Source organism: Marmota marmota, unplaced genomic scaffold (assembly GCF_001458135.2).
Source record: "Marmota marmota marmota unplaced genomic scaffold, marMar, whole genome shotgun sequence".
Taxonomy (NCBI): domain Eukaryota; kingdom Metazoa; phylum Chordata; class Mammalia; order Rodentia; family Sciuridae; genus Marmota; species Marmota marmota.
Genome location: NW_026000037.1, coordinates 55,078,671 through 55,101,605, shown reverse-complemented (window position 1 = coordinate 55,101,605; position 22,935 = coordinate 55,078,671). Strand labels below are relative to the sequence as shown.

The following is a 22,935-nucleotide window of genomic DNA, read 5'->3' as shown; positions in this document are numbered from 1 at the left end:
CTTTATTTTCCTGCCTGGCCCCTGTAGGTATTTGAGTTCTTGACCCTGGCAGCTGTCAGACAGTTTTTCTTCTTGGCTCCACACTTGTGCTTTGCTCATGCTGTGTCTTTTTCTGGAACTCATTTCCTGTTAGGCTTGACTATCAGATCTTCACCTCATTTGCAGGGTTGGGTCCAAGGCCCACTTCAGTTACAGTCTTCCATGACCATTATAGTCGTAGCCCCTGCACCTCTACACAGACAACGTAGTGTTAGATTTTATATTTTCTGTTGTTGATTATTTCATGTCTTATCCTACTGAGATGGTGACATTCTTTTTTTTTTTTTTAAGAGAGAGAGAAAGAGAATTTTTTTAATATTTATTTTTTAGTTTTTGGTGGACACAGCATCTTTATTTTATTTTTATGTGGTGCTGAGGATTGAACCCAGTGCCCCACGCATGCCAGGCGAGCGCGCTACCGCTTGAGCCACATCCCCAGTCCAAGATGGTGACATTCTTATAGTTGAGAAACACATCTTTATCTCTCTTTCTCTCTCTCTTTTTTATCTACCTCAGAAAATTGCTAATGCTGACCCCTCAGCCCACATACATGGTTGATTAGAAGGCAGAGAACAGTAGCTTATTGACCGACCTAACAGTTATTGTAAAGAATATTCATGCATGGTAAAAATTAGCAAGAGAATCTTCCAAATATGAAAGTAAAATAAAAATAGGTGCAAGATAAGAAGCCTGATGAGGAAACAGAAGCCCATTCAGATATGGACAAGGTTAAGTCCCTTGTTCAGTCTTAAGCATTGTGACTCTCCACCCTCACTTGTCACTGCATGCTGTTTCCTGGTAGATCTAACACTCTTAAAATCTGATAACTGTACCTCAAAATCCTGTAGATCCTCCTCAAGGCTTAGCATTGAAACATCAAAAATAAAACAATGAACAGTGTTGCTTAAATGATTCTTGACAAATTAAATAAAGGTGATGGATGTACATTGACGGAATTGCAAGGTCAGGATGCCCAAACTGCTTCTGTCACTCAGGACATGCAGAATGCCCTCTGCTGGTGTCCTCTCCATAATGGACAAGATGATGTGCATGGATGATGAGCACCATGTGCAGTGGCATCACTGGTGAGGCTAAGTAGGCACTGGGGTCAGAAGTGAAAAGTAAGCAGCTGAGTGGGGCTATGTATGGGCCACTGGCTGGAGCTGGGAGCAGTGACAGGTGAGGTGGGAGATGACAGGGGGTCAGGTTTATGTGTTAGGCTAACACATTTCGACTTCACCCTGGGGGTTGTTGGACATTTTAAAGACTTTTATGGAGGACTCAGGTCTGGGCCAGAAAAGCCTGGTTGCTAGAGCCTAGATCCGGGGAGATCAGGCAGTGGGAACTTAGGAGGCTGCCATAGGCATCTTGGCAAGGAGTGCTGACTGACACTGAGGCGGTGGCTGGAGGGAAGGGAAGAAGTGGATGGGCTCAAAAGATGTTGGAACCCTTTACTTATTCGGATGACAGCTTCTTTAAAGTCCCTTTTATTATCCATATTCTCCAGTTGTTCTGCAGGTAGGAAGATGGGCTGGCTCACTCTACTTGGAGCTTTGATTTCATGTTGCTAGAGAAGTGCTTATGGTCTCTGACCCAGTATTTCCTTTGGCCACATAGATATGCCCCTTAGGAAGCAAGGGTGGCTTTCACTCTGCTGTTCTGCCACCCTGTTCTCACTGTCAAATGTAAGCTAACTCAACAGAATATACCAATTTTCCTGTTTGTACAAGCACACTATGTACTTTGGTTAACATGTTCCATGTCTCTGTACATATAAATCTTTCCCTATACACATTAGCCATACACAGGAGCAAATTGTGTATTTATTCTGCTCCCAAGAGCTAGTGGATGTTAGGATTGGTGTTTTCTGCTTCTGGAATTTTTGTTCTGAGCTTTAAGACATTTAACCATCTGTTTATAACTTTAAAGTGAATGTTCTAAGTGGAGGCTATGAATAAATATGTGAATCACGAACGATATATTGAAGGGATATTGTCAAAAATGAAATGCTACTATATATCTTGCTCAGCTGTTTTGCCAGCCTTTAAAATATCTAATGTAAGCACATAGTATTTTTAAGGAATTGAAAAGATATATAATGTTAATTTTGGATTTTTATCTGGATTATATTTTCAGGAAGAGACTTTAGGGTCCAAGATTGCTTTAGCTACATTAAGATGAATATATTTTTCACTTAAAGCAGCCTTTACTCATATTCTTAATTATTTACAGATTGTATATATAATTTTTTGTGCTATCATGTTATAAGATAATTTCAATAAAAAATCGAATGTTGAATTCACTGAACTTAATATTTTTGAAAGCATTTTTGTATTCTTTTTCTCTAACCAAAAATAGTAGATGCCTACAAATGGTTCAGTTCACCTAATTCTCTGTAAGAGGATGGATTATATATTCTCCTGCCCACAAGAGACTTGATTGACTAGTTCTACAGATTTCTTTTCACAAGACTTCAGTTTTCTGATAAAATTTCTTTAAATTTTCTGATAAAAATTTAAAGAGTTTTAGAGTTGGACTTATATATGCAAGTTAAATTATATGGCAATTATTTTTTCCAAAATGTAATTTTGCTTAATGTTTAATATTAACATCAGAGTAGTAGTTGGAACAAAAATTCCATTTGTCAATTTTCATTTCTTTTACTTGTAATTGAAATCCTTTGGGGAGTAGAGTATATTTAAATGTAAATAAAATGAAACTGTCAACATGTTTCTATTTAGGGAACTGGTTATCATGTATTAAATCACCCAGTTGCATAACTTAATATTATAGGCCTAAAGCAAATGTTAATACATTTTGACCTTGGTTTGTACTTAGGTTGTTTAGTAATTGCTGTCATTCTGACAGTCAGCAAAGGGAACTGGCAAAGGAGAATTACATTAAAGCTGTTTGCAGGAGCCATATTCCACAGTATTCTATGTGTTTGGTGTTGGGGTGTTAACTACCCTTTCTTATTACTATTTACCAGTTCACTATCCAGGGGTCTTTGACTTGGCTATTACTAAGTATACTAGTCTTTAACCGATTAATTACTTTTGACCTTTATATAAACATGTACTTATGATTTCATGCATTAATAAACACCAAGTGTTCCCCTCTCTCTTGTTATATATAGAGATAATTCTTACATATATGCTTGTCTGCATCTACAGTGTGCTTAATTAATCTCATACAATGAACTTTATAATGGGTGTTAATAAGTGTTATTTTGATTCTACAAACCATTCCATCTCTACTTAGGAAGATCATTCGGAAAGCAAACATGAGAAAAAAAAATAGTCTTTTCTTACTGAGTTTTTCATTTGTGTTCATTGCTGCATGTGGACAAACCTAAGCTTGTTGGCTTTGTATTTGAGGGTTTGTGCATTTGCCGTTACAATTTTGCTAAGATGTTGATGAACACTGTCAAGGCGAGGATATTGGAATGGGAAAGATGGATGTTATTCCTCTTTTATTTAAAAAAAAATCTCTCTATACATTGAGAACTTTGAATTAAAGCAGCTAGAAGATCATAATAAAAAACACAAAAAGGAACCATACCACATACCTTAGCACACTTTCTCCAGTGATATTCTTAAAAATGATTTTCTGAAATTAATCTTGTCTAAAGATAAAACAACTTTATATTCAGTGTTTTGGAAATGTTTATATTTTCATTTGTGTTGTAATTCTTTATGATACATTGTGACTTTTGATAACATTTCAGAAGAAAATATAATTTGTTATGCTGAGCTCTGGTGCCAGGGAACTTGCTGACCCATTAGGGTGTGCAGGATGGCAGATGGTAGGACCACCCCCTTGTATGACTGAGAGATCTCCAGGAACATGTTTGCAATGATTCCTTGCCACTGTAATGCTCACCAGAAGAGTTATGTTGAAAGAATCAGAATTTATAATCAATAATGTCTTACCCAAAATAATGTTGATTTTTTTTTCCTTTCAGATTTTGGGGTAAGTGCATTCTTAGCAACAGGGGGTGATGTTACAAGGAATAAAGTAAGAAAAACATTTGTTGGCACCCCATGTTGGATGGCACCTGAAGTCATGGAACAGGTAAAAAAAAATAGAGGTTATCTTGGTTGATACAGTGCAGTTAGTAATATCATTAACACACTAGCATTTCACTCACATCAGTCATTTTAGTAGAATGCATCATGTATCGTAGATTCAATTTCTAACTGCTAGACCTTAGCAAACTGATGTGGAAGTTATGCATAAACAACTCTGGATTTCAGACAAAAATATGGAATTTGTGATGTGTAACATGCCTGCTCCATCATTATTGTTTTTTGTTTTCTGTCTTTTTTCTTTTAGGTGAGAGGCTATGACTTCAAGGCTGACATGTGGAGTTTTGGAATAACGGCCATTGAATTAGCAACAGGAGCAGCGCCTTATCACAAATACCCTCCCATGAAAGTAATTACTATTGGAAATAATATGTTGGATTTGAAATGTGATTGAATGGCATCTATTCTCTAATGCTCTTGAACGAATTTATTTTTCTCTCAGACTTTAGGAGAATGAATGGGAGGGGTACAGTCAAGTTGAATGTTGTTTGATTTTCTCAGTGGACAGAGTGGACAAAAGTAGTACAATTCCCAGCTTTGAAATTTGATTTGCATTGCTAGCACAGACTTGAGGAAAGAATCTGATCAGATTGGTTCATAGAGGTCTATAGCTATGACAAATGCTGGTCATTAATCTTTTGAGTGCAGCATAATCCCAGGTCCTCAAAGAAAGTCTAAGAGTAGATTATGGTGATGTCATCTTTGCTGATGGATTTCCCAGATTTTAAGATCTTTTTTTTTTTTTTTCATGATCTACACCATTGTCACCCCTGCCTTTATAATGTAACATTGGTGGCTCCTTTAATGTAAGCGAATCACAATGCTTTCACAAAGCAACATGTACTTTGGATGCTATTTTCAGGATTTTGTTGTTCTTTTATCAGACCATAGTCATTATTTTTCTTAGTTCTTAGTTGGTAGCATAAGGGTTAATTTCCTCAACTGGGTTTAGTTTTGAGGCTGAAATAGTTTAATGGAAATTATGAAAATATTTTAAAAGGAATATGGTCTGTGGATGTTTCATGTTTATTGGGAAAAAATTAGGAGAATTAAAAACATTAAAACCAAGGATAAACAAGTTAAATAGCTTTGCTGATTAAAAAGAAGTAGGGGTGGGGGTGTAGCTGAGTGACAGAGCATGTGCTTAGCAAGTGCAAGGCCCTGGAACTGAGCTACAGGACCCTTCTTCCCTCCAAAAAGTAATAATTTATTATTTTAGAAAATTTGGAAGTAGAAATAAGAACAAAGAAGAAACATAACCATCCATAATCTCATAATCACAGAAAATCTATATTAAGGTTTTAGTGTAGTTACTTTCTTTGTTTTTTATTGTTTGGTGCAGAGGATTGAACCTATAGCTTTGTGAATGCTAAGCATATGCTCTCTACCACTGATATACGCTCCTACTCCTCCTATATATATTTCATTTTATATTTTTAACATAGTTAAGATTTTAGAGTGTGTGTATGTGTGTGTGTGTGTGTGTGGGTTTGTGTGTATGTGTGTCTGTCTGTCTGTCTCTCTGTCCACATCTGATTCTTAGCAGAACATTTAAAATCCAAGTATGAACAATAGAAGTGACCCTTTTGGAGATAAAGTACTGAAATCACTCTGAGGACTTTTTCTTTCACCTAGTTTTTCTTCTTATTTTCTTTTTTTCTCATTGCTTGGCACTTCCCATCTGAATCCAAAGGGCATTTGCCATCCCAGCCTGAAGCCCATTAGGATGATTCTTCAGAATCTGCAGTCCCCTCCATTCTGCTTTTGGCTATTATCCTCTACAAACAATAAACTGTCACTTTCATCCTTCATCTATTCACACATCTGAAAGTGTTTGAAAAGAGTCTTGACATGTATAGCATTTGCATAAATTAGGACTGATTTATGCATTAATGAGGTTTACTCATTTTGTAGGTCAGTAGTTTTTTACACATTCTACTTTTTGAAAGTAAATAATTTTAAAGTTAGTGCAAAAGAGTGGAATTTTTACCTTTGTGATTAGAAGTTGTATTTCATTTTGTTCTGTCCATCTCCCGCCCCCCCATGCCCCCAATGCAGCATGGCCTTTTGGACTTATTATGGTTTTTCATAACTCAGTTATATTCTGGCTATCTTTCAGTATCTTGTTTTCTCAATTTTGCCAAGCCTTTTTAGCAATTTCTCTCTCTCTCTCTCTCTCTCTTTTCCAAAAGGAAATCATGTTACCTCCTGGGATGTTGTGATTTTATTTTTAGGTTTGGTAATATGTTACAGAAGCCCTGCGGACGGGTGGGTCCTTGCTTATGAATGGCTTGCACACATGAATGTGCCTTTCTCTCCCTTCCACACTCTCTTTCCCAACCAGACAGGGCTGGAGCTACGTGCTCCTTGAGGCCCTGTGAGAGCCAGTTCCCAGAAAGCCCTGTCCCGGTTGCTTTTGGAAGATCATTTTTAACACATACAGCACATTTTGTAAGTTCTGTCAGTGGAGCAACAAAAAGGTTAAAGGGTACATGAACAGATTGGCAGAGGGAGATGAAAGCTTTTAGTACTCAATTTTTGGAAAGTTAAAACTCTTGGAAAAGCATGTTTGTACCTAATGAAGGAGGATTTTTGATGCTTTTTTAAAAATTTGTTTTAATTAGTTACACATGACAGTACCATGATCTTGACATATCATACATTTGAATCAGATGGGGTATAATTTCTCATTTTTCTGAGTGTACAGGTTGCAGAATCACATTGGTCATATAGTCACGTATATACATACAGCAATAATAATGTCTATTTTATTCTGCTGTCCTTCTTATCCCCCATCCCCTCACTTCCCCTCCCATCACTTCTCTCTACCCAATCTAATGTGACACACTTCTTTTTTTTTTTTCCCCTCACATAGTCATACATGTATTCTGTATAACGATGAGGGTCTCCTTCCATCTTCCTTGCAATTCCCCTTATCCCTCTCTCCTCTCTTCCCTATTTAATGGTAATCTTCTTCTCATGCTCTTCCTCCCTACTCCATTTTGAGTCACCAGGGTTTTTGATGCTTTTGTAAAAAATGACAAATTCCACTGTAGCAATTGCTATACTGAGGTTCTGTCTTCATGCTTGCTTCTGCTGCAGGTGTTAATGTTGACTTTGCAAAATGATCCACCCACTTTAGAAACCGGAGTAGAAGATAAAGAAATGATGAAAAAGTATGGCAAGTCCTTTAGAAAATTACTTTCACTGTGTCTTCAAAAAGATCCTTCCAAAAGGTATGTCAAACTTCGTGGAGGAGTTAATGACCTGGTTTGAATCCTGACAAAGCTTTGTTTGTGGATGGGGAGAGGCTGTGTGAGGACACTGGGAAGGTACTTCTAGTCTCAAGGGAACCCTGCTCTGGCCCCCGGATTTCTATCCTATTAGTGGGAGACAGTGTCTGTCCAAGGGGGAAAAAGGAAAGTGTAGACAACTGGGAGGCAGAGGAAAATTTTTGTTAATAAGATTCACTGTACTTGTTAGGTGTGGGCTCTGTCATCAAAGGAAATGAAGTAAAACCGAAATCAAAAGAAATTGGCAGTGCCTCATTCAGAAGCTGAGCCAATATTCTGCACTGTAGGTTGAGCTGACCTCTCAGGATTTGAATATCCGGCTAGCACCAGTCTAAACCAGGCAGAGCTATTGAATTTTGCATGAGCTTCCTTTTTAGTTGTAGAACAAGTTGTTTGTGCTGTTTAAAAGATTATCAGTAAAGAAGATTAAGGAGATTTTTACCTAGAAAGATTAATCCTATAAACAGAAGCAAATGGCTTTGAATTAACTTTAGTGTTTCCTCTTTATTCCTGTGTTATTGCCCTGCAATCTAGGTTGTCTGTCTGTTGAGTTCATTTCTTCCTTCTTACATTCTGCTACTTTGAAATATCCTGGGTAGTGATCATGGAGCTCAGTGTTCTTTTCCCTAGAGCAGAATGTTAATGATGTGTACCGCATGAATGCCTTGCCTGGGAAGATCCCTTTGTACAGACCTGGTTGTGTCTGGCATCATCCTCACAGACCTGAAAAGGATGCTGTCCACCCGCGGTCTACCCTAGCCCACTCAAGGATCCAATTTTATACTTATATTTTAAAACATAGTAATTTGATTTCTCTTCTGAAACTTTCTTTCATAAAGATGGACCCTCCTGCTACAAGGGATTCCTTTATTCTCTGCCTTAATCTTTATGGAACTTGTTAAGCCTTTAACATCACACAGTAAATTCCTGTTTGAGCCAGGCTGCCCTTCTCTGGATTAAACATATTTTGCAGGATATTTCAGAAGAGCAAATAATCAAGAAGACTAAACAGCCCAGCCTCTTGAATTTATTTATTGTAAATAATGCTACAAGATGTTTCAAAACTGTTCAAACATTTCAGTTGTCCTTTTATGTTTGTTGCATAGGATTCATTTCCTCAGAGTGTCTTGATTTATTTCTTTGCTCCTTTGGGGTAGAAATGCCCCTAGATTGCAGTTTGGTCCCTCAGCATTTTCTTGTCTTCCCTTGTGTTTGGCAAAACTTTTGACATCACCAAGAAGTCAGAGTTTGATTTTTCCTAGCTCAGTGAGAGGACTGCTTGTTTTTCCATTTGTTCTGCATTGTTCCTGATGGTCTTTGAGAGTTTTGAACTAGTTGAGATCCCACCTAGTGGCTGTGATGCAGAATGTCTGGTAAGCACATGGCTCTATGGGGTGGAATTGCCAGTGTACTTAATGACAGAGCAGTATATTTCTTTAGGAAATTTTTAATTTGGTCAAAATAAATTAGATTGACATGCAGTGTATTTGACGGACCACTTTTATTTCTTAGTAATCTTGAAAGTTTTTCCAGGTTTCCATATGTTATATGAGCTGAAATATTAGGTTCTATGTTATGAATAAATAATGATTAAATAAATAAATAAAATCCTTTAAAAAAGAGCCATAGGCCATGCATTCACATTCTTATGAAATCTTTCCCTTAGACTACCTGAGAACATTATTGATGGACAAAGTGTTAATTGCTTAGTCATTTTCTCTGTAACTTCATCTGCCCTCAAGATTGTATAGTTGTTCTCCAGAAACAACCATTATAGTCTCTACTAGTGGTACATCCACTTCCTGAGATGCTCTTTACTTTATTGGAAAGACACGGATTGGAGAATGTATGTGAGTTAGAAAACAAACACACACACACATACACACACACACACACACAAAAGATTCGTAAAATATGACAATGGAAAAAAGTGATGTTGTATTATTTTTACATAGGGTATTTTAAAATAAAATATGTGCTTCTTACCAGATTGATAAGGATTTAACTGAGTGATGCAATTCTGAAATTGTGAATATTCCAGAATATTTTTAGTCCCCTGAGTCTTTGCACATTGCCATTCAAGAACTCTTGCCCTCCCTCTGTCCCTTCTCCACCCTCTTTTTATACTCAGTTTGAATGCCACATCTTCAAGTGGGGTACATCTGGGTGGGATTGCCAACTCTGCATTAGCCTTTTCTTCCTGACTTAGTTTCTTGTCAATATAGTGGGTCTATACTACTGACTTCACAGGCTTGCTGGAGGATGGAATAAAATCAGGCATGTAAAGCAGACAGAGGTGGTACAGTGCCTGGGGAGTCCTTAAATGCGCAGGAAATTGATATTGCTGTTCATTATTTGCCTTTTTTTTTTCCTGACCAAGTGGAACTGCTGTAACCTTATGCAATAATTACAGCATGGTGATGATATGGCTTTTTGTAGCATGTACACACAATTACACTGTGTACATGTTGATTTACACACCCAAACTTTCCATGAATTTTGAAGAAGGACCTGTGCTATTCATCTTTATGTGCACAGTGCCAGGTCTGTCATAAGTACTTGGTGCTCTTTCTTGAACTCTTGGAGATATTTGGGTGTTTGAAATTTTGGGGGGTGATTTGGGCCCTTTGAAAAGAATTTCAGAAACAGAACCAGATTCAAGTGGGTTGAAGAGTTGATGGAAACTTTGGGGTAAATTTTATTTCTATTGCCTTCATGTAGATCATCTACCTGTAGTCTGAAAGTAGTTGACTGGTACTAAAGCCCTGATATTGCTAAGAACCTTTTGAGCAATGAGAAAAAAAAGTATCACAGGGAAACAGTAATCAGGACTCATTGACTCCTGTGTAGGAGCTCTCAGGCTTGCTGTAGAGGGCTGAGCTTTTTGTCAACCTTGAGAACTCATGGGATTTGCCTTCTGAGAGAGAGCTGGGGTGTTGGAGCTCTATGCCTCCTGGGGTCTATGGATTAGCATAGACACAGATACATATGTTTTTTGTAGCAGAACATCTTGCTAGTTCTTTAAAAAATGAGCCATGATCTTATAGATTACATGCTTTGTATGGGTGACAAACTATAAAAAGAACCAACGTTTTCTTTGAGCAACAAGGGGGTGGATGTCACACAGATTAATCTTTTAGAAATGAATAAAAACTTGACTATTTCTTGGCAGGGGGATGGGGTAAGAAGAGCAGCTCTGCATGAGGTCAGTGGGCTGTTAAAACTTATTAATGCAAGTTGTTAGAACGATTTATACTATAGCATATTCATCCTGAATCCTTTGAGAATTATTTTAAGTCTCAGTGGACTTTAGTTCATCCATATGTATTAACTGGATCCTCCAAGAGCTTTTCTTCTGAGAATGTTAGTACTTGAAGACTACTGCATTGTTTTTTTTAAAGATTTAAAATGGAAACATCATTGAAAACCTGGACCATTATATTGGTTGCTGGTAGCATTTTAGCATTTCTTATAAAACAGTGTCTGGATTTATATTATGTTAGTGACCATAGAAGACATGACTGTGCAGAATTCTTTCTCCTGAAGAACTCAGCTGAAAGGCAGGAGCACTTATGACTCCACATTAACAGTTACTATGGCATAAAACTAAACGAATGTGAGAGGCTAAAAGCCACAACAAAGAACCCAGAACAAACCCTGAGATCTAAGTAGCAGCAGGCACCTCTGCTTTCCTAGCACCTTCTGCCACTCTCTTCCCTCTGTCATTTTCCACTTCTTCCTGCTTCTTTCCCCCCCTACTTCCTCAGGTAGCTGGTTTGGCACACGTGGGATTGTACCCCAAAGCTACAAACACTTCAGCTGACTTGAGCAGGACAAGGAGCCAGTGACGCGTTAGTTACTCTCTGTATAGATTTGGAATGATCTATAGCTTAATATTTGTGCCTGGGGGTTGGGGGAGATTATGGGTTTTTTGAACCATTTTCAATTTCTTACATCATCATATTTTTATGTTTACTGATGAAGGCCAGAGGTGGAGAGAAGTGCAGAGGAAGGGGTTTTCTTTTGTGCTTTTCCCCTTTACAGTTTTGGTTACCATAGAAATGACCTTGCTGGGGAAGGGAAAGTCTTTTCCCAGTCCTGGAGCTGAAGGTATGCCTGGCATTTTCCAGCCTCCTCTCTACTTTGGTGCTAGACTTGACCTTTCCTGTGTACAAGGAGAATGGGAGGCACAGAGGTGAGAGGGTAAGGGAGGCATTTTGACTCCCCAGCTCAGTACCTCTCTCTGCTAAGTATCTCTCTTTCCTGTCCCTAATTTTTTTTTTCTTTTCCACTAGCACAAGTCTCGTTTTTATTGCATCTTTCTCACAGTCCCCACTGTACTGAGCAGATGCTTAGATTTGGGTCCTGACTAAATCTAGCTGCAGGAGTTACAGTACTGGGTCCACATGTCTAGCAACGTCACTTTCAGCTCATAGATGATGAGAATATGAAATCGAGCTACCACAGTTTTCTGTTCTGTGCTAGGCACTGGGAATATAAAAATAAATCCTGTGTAGTTCCTGATTTGGAAGGGCTCCTGAGCCAGTGAAGTGGAGGTGGGGCCATAGATCCAGATAAATGGAGAGTTGGAGTGTGTGTAGAGCAGGGTGAGCATGGTGAGCCTGGGGTCGGAGCTGTGCATTCTATCTCCAGAAGCTGGGAGAGGTGCCTTTGAAAATGATGACATCTCAATTGTTTCTTGACTGATGAGCAAGGTGTGCCAGTTGGTTATGGAAAAATTTGAAGCAGGAAAATCACTGTGCTCCATGTCATGAAAGATCAAGAGATGGGTGAGAACATCACTGTAGCTGAAGGAGAGAGTACGTGGGCATGAGGGAGATGATGGAGGAATCCAGATCTAGAAAACTTGCTTTTACCTCAGGCCACCGAAATCTCTGAGGATGAATAAGAAAGGGTCAGTTTTTTTCCCCCCCTCTTAGGTACTAATATGGGCAGCATTGTGATGATGCAGTGAATGAGGAGCAAGAGGTAGCAGAGAGATGAACTAGGAGGCTGTTTTACCTGTTGGCCAGAGATGAGACCATGAGGGTTTCAAACAAAATAGTGGCCCTGACTTTCTTAATCATCTTGATCTTAGAGTTGCTTTCACTTTTTAGAGAAAATCTAAGTTATTTATAGTCTTCTTTTCTTTTCCCTCCCTCCTTCCTTCTCTCCCTCTTCCCTTCCTTCCTCCTTTCTTTTTTCTTTTTCTTTCTTTCTTTCTTTGTTTTTTTGAGACAGCACTTGCCACATTGCCCAGGCTGGTTTCAGCTCTTGGGCTTTCATGATCCTCCTGCCTCAGCCTCCTGAGTTCTGGGATTAGAGGGGCACACCACCAGACCCAGCCACCTTCTTGGTTTTTAAATTTTTATTTCATGTTGTGAGGTGTCACATGGGCCACAAAATCCTTCTCAGCCCCTGTGTAATGTCAGTTAAACATAGAATGAATGATAGAAGTAAAAAGCTAGAAATATTGCTGATGACCAGGATGAGTAGGCATTAAAATAATAAGCAAAGTTATGTCATTAAAAATGGCTAGATTCTTTCTTAAGTTCTGTGCTTTTTAACCAAGGTGCAGATTCATAAATATAATGAGTTTACCAAGGAATATTGCCCACCTGTTGTTTAAGCCTTTATTTACTCAAAGCAATTAGCAATTTACAGCTATTTATTGTAGTGGATATGGAGACTTAGGGTCCTTTATCAGGTAACTGTAGCCAGGGTTCCATTTGAAATTTGAGGAAAGAAAAAGTAATAACAGTTTAAGTAGAAAATTTCACTGCCCAGAAATACACTTATGGCCCCTGTTTGTGGCACCGATGTGCTCAATGATGTCTCCTAATTCTTTTTCATGCTTGGGTTTGGTCCCTAGGAACACTTTAGAGGAGCTTCCAGTTTCTGAAGCATGGTTTCTAATCATTTCAAGTACTAGGAATCTTCTAGATTTGCATGCCCAGCCCCAGTGTAATATTCCTTGTACTTTTAGTAATCGCTGCCTGAAAGAATGCCCAATGATATTCAATGATGCTTACCCAACTCCCAGTTTTTGATGCTCCCAGGATTTAGAGCATACAGAAAATGTGAAAAAATAGAAAAATGCTTATTTCTATATTAGCATTTAAATTTAACAATTATTAACATTTCCCATATTTTCTGCCAACATTTGCTCAACTGTTTAAAACAAAGTGAATAATAGACTTAATACTTCACTTGCCTTACTTATAAAATGAACGTGTCCTACATAACCACAATACTTTTTTGCACCTAAGTAAATGAATAGTAGCTTCCTAAAATTACTGCTATATAGCGCATTCACACTTCTCTAATCATTTTCAAGTGTCTTTTGTAGCTTTGTCTCTTTCTTTCCAAATGCAGGATTCAGTCAAAGGTCATGTATTGCATTTGGTTTTATATCTTGTTAAGTCTGTTGCAATCTGGAAGAGTTCCCCCATGTCTTTCCCTTTCCCTTTGGGGAGATGTCTGGCCAACTGTCCTATACTCTAGATTTAGTAAATTTTTTCTGTGTGACATTTTTTTTTTTTCTGTGCTGGGGATTGAACTCAGGGCTGTGGGCATGCTAGGCAAGCTTTCTACTACTGAGCTATACCCTCAGCTCACAATTCCAAGTCATTAGAAGGAGCTATTGGTGAAGGAAATAATTTTTTAAAAAAATATTTAGTTGTAGATAGAAAAAATACCTTTATTTTTATTTTTATGTGGTGTTGAGGATCGAACCCAGTGCTTCACACATGCTAGGCAAGCGCTCTACCGCTAAGCCACAACCCCAGCCTAAGAAATAATTCTTTATGGAAGAATGTCAGTTAAACATAGAATGAATGATAGAAGTAAAAAGCTAGTCTTCTGCCACTTTACATGAAACAATTATTTAAAGCCACATTACTAAAGCCATTAGGGGAAAGGTTTTCAGGAACATGATATTCATACAGTGCCAAAGTATTACCCAACGGAATACTTGCTAATTGCAATAGGGAAAACCTACATTTACAGTGGAGAGCTTTGGGCCTGGGGACCAAGTGGTTAAAGTTAACATCACTAACAGTGAAATAGCCTCACAGTACTTGTGCCTGAGATGCTGCAGCAAGAAGTATAGGAAGTCCAGCTGGAGTACCTGGGATCAAAAATGCTTGTATCAGAAATGTTGCAGATTTCTGAGGTTATTTTGGATCTAGGAATATTTGCAGACTTTACCAGTTGTGTATCCCTGATTCAAAAGTCTAAAATCTGAATCTGAAATGCTATAAAATATGAAAAACTGTTAGCATCATATCAGCATTCAGATGCTATGTGAAACCTATTTGACCCTTCAGACCTAACTTTCAGTTTGAAGGAAATATAGGATGGAGAAACAAGTTGAATAACACCACAATTTGCATGTATTTCTTGATTGATTGATGGTATTAGAGTTTGAACCCAGGGGTGCTTTACCACTGAGTTACATCCCCAGTCATTTTTAGTTTTTATTTTGAGACAGTATATCATTGAGTCTCCCAGGCTGGTTTCAAGCTGTCCATCCTTTTGCCTCAGCCTCCCAGATACCTGGGATCACAAGCGTGCGCCACCACGCCCGGCTGAAGTTGCAATTTATTAATCTCCACCACATTTACCTTCCTCTGGGAACAGTGGTGCATGTACACTTGAAGCAGGTTCTTTCACCAGGCAGACAGAGCTTGGACACAGGATCTGTGGGCCCTTTCAGTAACTGCTGCTCCTGGGCAATCACAGAGCACAGTAGGCTATAGTTTCTTTGACAGGGTCAGATTGCTGCTTGTAGGGTTTCTTAATAAACATAGGAATTCAGCTTACAGACATGTCAGTCTGTCACCTTTTAGAAACACTGAATTCACTTAGTGAAGTGTAAGAATGAAGAATGAAAAATTGATCATGCCCCAAGCTTTTAACTTACAGGAGTTTATGTGTTGTGCAGTAGAGGTGTTTAGAAAGAACTGGAAAACTGGCACTATTTTATTTGGTGCCGAGACTCATGATTGATTTAGTTTCTGGTTTTGCTAGTCTTAAAATTAGTCTTCCAGAAATACTGTAAGGTTAAGTTGTATCATCAAGGCAGTGTATTTATCAAGTGATCATTGTTTCAACTCTAATTTATTATTGATCTTTCAGGCCCACAGCAGCAGAACTTTTAAAATGCAAATTCTTCCAGAAAGCCAAGGTAACATGCTTAAAAACCCAAGTCAATCTGCTATTTTGAAATCACTGTGAATTCATATGTATCATGTTTGGTGTTAAACTGTTGGGATCATTTGTTTTGCAGAACAGAGAGTACCTGATTGAGAAGCTGCTTACCAGAACGCCAGACATAGCCCAAAGAGCCAAGAAGGTAAGCACCACTGTCCCATTGCCCTGCAGGAGCCGAGCCCCACCCAAGGAAATGATTCCCACATACTCAGGACATGTTGTTTAGTCCTGATTAGTGATCACCTAGATACATGCCTTTGCCTTTTGGTTAGCTGGGTTTGCTGTTAGGTGTTCGGGTGTGGAAACTGTGAGAAACTCAAATGATTTCATCTTTCCATTTATCATCTTTGTTGAAATAAGGTCAGAGCGGATGAGGTTGGAATACTGAGGAGGTAAAAATACCTTTGAATATCTTTTCTTTGTGATTCGCAAAAGAGGAACTGGTCATTTTTAAACACAGTTTTAAATGGAAAATGACAAACTCTTGTTTTTCATGGTTGTTTGAATGTTTCTGGGACATAATTCTTTCCTCGTAAAAGATCTGTGATCTCTTTTGTAGTCTACCTTATGTTGACTAAGTTACGTTAACGACAATCTGAAAAATTTTCCATTCTAGTTTTTAGATTTTTAAAATGGCATGTATGTGTGAGTGTATTTATTGATGTTTGCATTTATGTAGAGTTTTATTTATTTGTAATTAAGTTCATTCTGGTATGAACCCTAACAAAATTTAAACTGGTTTGGTTTAGCTTGATTTTAAATATTAAACATTTATAATTTAAAGTATTTGCGTAGTCATAGAATTTAGAAAGGGAAGTTCTTCCCCTGGCCCCTGTTAAAGTTATAAACAAAGCTGATACGAATCTGAGTTGTCTGTGCTCTAAATAAAATTGGCAAAGAAATGTGCTTTAGAGAATGCATGTCATTATGCCCAGGGTATAAGTAATGAAGGTTAACTTAAGAGGTTGCCTTTTCTAGAACATAATGTAGAAAATGCATTAGGTGATGCTTTTAGAATTGTTTAAACAAATTTTAAAGTAGACTTCAAGGACAGACCCACTATGTGTAGATATCTGAGCTCCTCTCCTGGAGCAGCAGAACTTGGTGGTTTGTATTGTATTTGCTTTGGAGATGTTGGTCCCCCTGTTGTCTCTGAGGGAACAGGGGAAACTGGGCAGACAGTCCATCCTGTGGTGCATGTACCAAGGCAGCACAGAGAAGTCTTCTGTCTGAGGCAGCAGATTAGAACCCAGAAGTGCCTGACCAGAGTTTGAGGATTCCTTAACTGCAGACTGAGGGTGGAGCCTGGAGAGATTCCCTGTGTGTTGGAGTCTGGCCCTGAGTCCTTTGGTGGGATGTCTAAACTTTGTGCCAGAGAGGATAAAAGCAGTTTGGAAGCCATTGGCTTGCACAGTATACATCTGCAAAGGACTAGTGTTTTGGTATTCAGCTTTGCTTTCTTCTTCACTGAAGTTTCATCTGTTTTCATCCTGTTAGCTGTTTCCGCATAGCCAGCGAGGTTTTCTAGGCCTGCTTCCTTTGCAGAGCTTTAGCCTAAGACCTTCATCTTAGCGCTGCACAGTTGGCCAGCCTTTTAGTCACCTCGCATGCAAGCAGTTGGCCATCTCTCCCAAGCTTCCTGTGCATTGTATTTCTTCCCCCAGCCCCAGGACACTGGGATTCTATGTGATACCTCCTCCCTACCTTGCCTGTTCCATCTGATCACTCACAAGTTCCTCTCCACGTATCCCTCCATAACTTCTCTCCACCCTCCATAACTTCTCTATTTTATTTTATTTTATTTTTTGCTCAGAACTGGGGGTTCAACTGGGGGCACTCTAACATTGAACTACATCCCCATCCCATTTTAAAAAGTTTAATATTGAGACTGGGTCTTTCTAAGTTGCCCAGGCTGACCTTGAACTCTTGATCCTGCTGCCTCAGCCTCCTGAGGAGCTGGGATTATAGTGCTGGCAGGTATGCTTCCTTGCCATAATCAGCAGAGTGTATTTCTTCTTTTTGAGATGTGCCCAGAGGTGAGTACTGGCTGAGTGATCACATGTTCTTTAATAAACTGAGGAAAGGCCATTTGGAACTGTTTTCCACTCACTTGAATCCCCGAATGCCTAGCAGACTTTTGCTCCTAGGATTCCTCTTAATAGTGAGCACATCCTTCCCTGTCTTTACCTTGTAATGTTGGTCAGCAAACTTGATGTTCCTTCCTGGAAACTTCTCGTGCAGACTTGGCCATAGACGGTAAATGTTAATTTAATCCTCAAGTGCAATGGAAACTTTTATCCTAGGATGTCTTCACAGTTCCCTGTTTTTTTTTTTTTTTACAGTGTTTAAGTTGCTTTTGTTCAAATTTGGTACAAAGATCTTTCATGTTACTTGTGTCTTTCATTCTTTCTTTTTAGTGAGGTCTTTTCAGCTACTTGCTTTCCTATTTGCTCCAGTGTCTCCTGGTTGTTCTGCTTTCCAAGGTGTAGATTTGTTCCTCAGAGGCTTCTTATTGATGCTGGTGCTTTGATTTTTGTCACTTCAGTTTGTTGTTTTAAAATAGAAACAAATAATTCGTGCATGCACTATTGTTTAAATGACAACTGGTTCTGTTAGCAAAGTTCTTAGACAGTCAGGCAACATGCTCTTCTCCCTTATGGTGACCACAATTAAGAGAGATTTTTTTTTTAAACACAAATGTTTTTCATATTTAAAAAATATAGGCTAGTCTTGTAACTGCTTCCATAAAATTCTGCAGAACCTACCAGTGCTATTCTTTTGCAAGGGAGAGCGAGAAGCCTGTTACATTGTTTGGCCAGGCTGCAAAGCATTGGTTGGAAGCCACATAATTCCAAGAGGGTGGGCGATTTGTCTTCATCCAGGTTTTAATTCAGGAAAAAAATAAATAAATAAGATACCACCTTTGCTTTTCTGGTAATTTAGTGGTATAAACTGTGTGTGCATGCAAGTGTGTGCGTGTGTGTGCACGTGTGTGTGTGTGTGTGTGTGTGTGTATGAATTGCAGAAATTAAGGATATTTGTTTTCTTACTATAGAGCATTTGGTTCCTTCTGGGTTCTTTTGCCTATAGACAGTGTTGTTTAGGGATCTTCTTGATTCTTTGGTGCTGCTAATTTTTCTGTCTGTAAAATGGAAACTCTCTCTTACCTGAGGCATGTAGTGAAGGGTAATGAGAGATTTGATGTTCTTGGATCCTAAGGTGGTCTACATAGTCTTAAGTAAGAACATGCCAGTGAAGACCCTTGAGAACAGAGTTTAGTGCAGTTGTATAACTTCTTTTCAACTTTTCACTTATCTTTCTGTATGAGAAGAGAGGGCTTTAATGCCATTACTGCCTCTCAGCTGGCTCTCTAAGGGCCTGTCTCCAGCCAGCTTTGGAGATTTGGAAGCTTAATCACGTGCGTTTTGTCATTTACTCAATTTAGTAGGTGGGGAAGGATGTCAATCATCTGTTAAAACTGAATTCAGATGCTTAGGGCAATGTGCATCTTCCGTAGGAACATGCAATTCTCAGCATTGGCTGAGGTGTAAGCTTTATGCCAGTGATGGGAACCTTGAGTCAGTGCACCCATCCTCATGTTCAGGTGTTTTCTGAAACCCACATGTGGTGGGACAAAGGGCAAAGAGTTAGTAGTTACACACATATCTAACTGCCAACTGCTCAGCCAAGAGCATATTGGCCAGAAAAGGGATAAGGTGGGGGAGGTAGTACCCAGTGCTTTTTAGGTGGTTTTCTGTGTTTTCATGGGAGGTGGAATTGCTGCAGAGCTTTTGCCTGCATTTTTTTAACCACATAAGGGGAAACTTAAAAATGATTAGTTATTATCGGAAGGTGAAGGGGATATCGCATTATTGCCACTTGTGGGTAGAATCATTGTATTTTGGAAAGATTGGGACACATTTGTGGGGTTCCCAGAATTTTTATTTCTTTTTGTCTTTCTTGGATTTGTTTTGTTTTTGGTACTGGGAATTGAACCCAGGATTGCTTTACCACTGAGCTATGTTCCCAGTCCATTATTATTTTAAATTTTGAGACATGTTCTCACTAAATTGCCTAAGATGGCCTTGAGCTTTCAATCCTCCTGCCTTAGCTTCTTCTGTAGCTGAGTTTATAGTCTTGTACCACTAAGCAGAATTTCTTATGTGAGCCTGTGAAGTTGTTTTTGTATTAAGGACCTAAGGATGTTGGTCCTATTTGATCCTCCTGTGTGCTTAGGAATCCATGAATAGAAATAATTACAATTCACTTTTATTTAATACCGTGCATTGATAACTTGCCCTATGTGTTTTATACAGTATGGTTATCAAAATCAGGAAATTCACATTGATCTGATTCTATTATTTAACTTTAGGTCCTAACTAGATTTTTGCTAATTTTGTCAATTTTCCCATTAATGTCATTTGTCTGATCCTGGACCCAATCCAGAATTGTTTAGTTATTGTGTCTCCTTTAATCTAGAATGGTCTTTTCTTTTGCAAGGAAATATTTATAGTGTATGTCTTTATGGCTGCACATTCATAGGATGTCAATGATAGGATTTCCCTGATTTTAAGTGATCCAATACATAAGGAGCACTTTGCTAGCAGATTTAGGCAGGAAGTGAAGATGGTACTGTTCTACTTCCTGCATCTGGGCTGAAAGGAAGGTTACCAGAGCTGTTCCCTTCATCAGGTGAGCTGTTTACCTTCTCTGGGCCTAACCCATACAGTGGAGCTAGCCACATTATTCAGTGCTACAGAGTGATGAGTGCTGATCTGTGCAGGATGGCTGGCTCTGTGTTTGATGCCATGGGGGTTTGGTCCACAGTGATGTCATGATAATCATGTAAATAAGGAGAATGACTATTGTGTCTGCATAATAATGGACATTTTTTTTTTAAGTGTGTGGAGAAGGCAGGATTGAAGAGAGTTCTGATAGTGGGGGGTGGACGAAGGAGATGTCTTCTATTGCTGTTGCCTTGGATGAAATGGAGAATAAGTCCATAGAAACCCTCAAGAAGGAAAAGAAATACAATCATGATTTTACTGCTGCTTCCTGTTCAACTATCTTTATAATTTCTTTCCAGTCTCATCAAGATGCAGGCAGTGGGTAAGAGCCAGGACTTTCTCTCACTGTAGCAAACCCTCTCTACCAATGACAAGTTTGATGTGTGTATTTGTGAAGAGACGTAGAGCAATAAGAATTAAATGCACATGCATCAGATATTCTTCCACAGCTTTCAGATCCCTCTCATAGCTTTTCCTTGTTTGTGCTGAACAGTTATACTTGAAGACAGATGGGGCAGCTGTATTACCATACTCAGCACATGAAAGTGTGTGAGGTGGAAGGACCTGCCCAAAGTCCCAAGGCTGGCAGAGGCAGGAGTGGGACCCCATTCTTATTTCCGGTTCTGTTCACTTTCTACTAAATCATACCTCAGGAGGAAGAAGAAGAAAAAGGAGTGGACAAGAATAAGCAGAGTAACATAGAGTAAGTAGGAAAAGGGGTGTAGATTTGTCATTCTCAGCATGAGGGTGTCCACTCTATTTATGAGCACTAGGAGATGCTAAAAGCATCACAGTAGGAACCTGGGAAGTTTGCCAGAATTTGAGCAGGTGCAAAGGGAGTAAGGGGATAAAAGGGCTTTGGAGAGTCTGAAGGGTAGAAAGATGTCTAGGGAGAATATAATAGCATCAAAAGTTATTAAGCACTTGTCAGAAACTCGTCTTCTCACTCTTAAGCAGCAAAGATAATACCTCCCATGTTGGGAGAACTGAATTTGGCAACTCATAGGACATGCATGGCACAGTGGTTGGGACAAAATATGCAATAAATGTTTGTTATCATCATTATAGCAAATGTTATTATATTTATGATCACATATGTTGCTTTCATTATTACAATTTCCTCATTATGATGCCACTGTTGTTTTCATAAGTCTGAAGGACTGCTGCTGCTATGGGCCACACCTCTGCTGCTGTTCTGTTTCTGCTGCTACTGTAACAGCTGCTTCCAACAGCAGACTCTGAGGTGCAAATAGAGACATGCTTGGTTTTAGTTTTGTTCCAAGTTTTCCCAGTAGAGGGCAGCAGTAAGTTTTAGTCAAACAGTAAAAGTTTTGGCTTTTGAAAGGTATCAGACCAGTCTGGTAGTAAGGGATAAAAGGTAGGTTAGCTCCCTACTGATCTATGAACACAAGCAGCAGCCTTAGTCAGTCCGGGGTGTTTCATTCGGCAGAGGATTCAAGGTGATGGTCTAAGTACTTTTCATTGTTACCACTTTTATTTTAAATTTAAATTAATTTATTTATATTACATTTTCTATTACCAAATCCAAGAAATGTACATTATTCATGTCAGAACAAAAAGTCTCAATTTTGAAGATAGGGTTCCAGTATTTGGGGGTCAAATTTATATACAGTTGGGGTGGTGGCAAGCTATTTCCAGAAAGTTCTTTGGTTTTTGCAGTTCTCCTTAGAGCTGAGTAAATAAAGGTAGGGAGGATTCAAAGTGTATGTTAATCGTGAAGGGCAAGTAAACAGACCTCTACAACAATTCCCACATGTTATAGATTTAATATAAAATACTCCTGATGATTCAAATGGGCCTGAGAGTGCAGACTTCTCTCTGCTTAGTTTCTTACTCTTGCGTAGAAACAGTGGTAATATATAAATATATAAATATATAAACAGTTGGTTGTGTATCTCATCCAGGAGCCCACATAGATAAAAGGTAGGACAATGGTGATGGGGGATATTATTTTTCCTATTTTTGGAGCTGAGAGAACAGTAGACTAGAAAGTTTAAAGCTATTGGTTTAATTGGGACTGTAACTGGGACAGGTATTCCCAGAGTGTAAGCTCATGGATATGTTCATTAAATTTTAAATGCTTTGGTTTTGTTCGGTTTAGAAGACAGAGTTTGGTCAGAGTGGTGCTTTTGGTCACTAGGGGGTGCTATCAGAATAGTACATTTCAGACTCAGGACAGGCATACTTACTAGACAAACCCTTGCAGCTGTGGAGTTCTTCCTTTTGCACTATAAGAACTTGATTGGTGTTGGTGCTAGAGGTGAATTAGACAGATAAGCACAGAGGAAAAGACAAGAGAAAAGCATCATAGGGAATTGTTTTCAATGCACAGGGTGATTTGGGTTTTTTAAAAAAGCATATATTCTGGAATAGTGGCTCCTTTCTGATTGCTTTTGACTAGGAACATTGGCTTTTCACCCTGGAGATTGTGATTTGCTGGTCCCCATTTATGGGAAATGTGTGTATTTTTTTAGATTGGAGTATCTTTGAAGA

General features: G+C 38.8%; 1 protein-coding gene across 1 annotated transcript in view; it reads left to right on the top strand.

Moving 5' to 3' along the window:
- Window positions 1–22,935, top strand: part of Stk39 (serine/threonine kinase 39) — a 234,037-nt gene that overhangs the window by 63,328 nt on the left and 147,774 nt on the right. Inside the window, exons 6-10 of the mRNA XM_015479274.2 lie at window positions 4,004–4,113; window positions 4,375–4,476; window positions 7,230–7,363; window positions 15,560–15,608; window positions 15,711–15,776. Coding sequence (XP_015334760.1) covers window positions 4,004–4,113; window positions 4,375–4,476; window positions 7,230–7,363; window positions 15,560–15,608; window positions 15,711–15,776 — 461 coding nt within the window. The remainder of the gene's footprint in view (window positions 1–4,003; window positions 4,114–4,374; window positions 4,477–7,229; window positions 7,364–15,559; window positions 15,609–15,710; window positions 15,777–22,935) is intronic.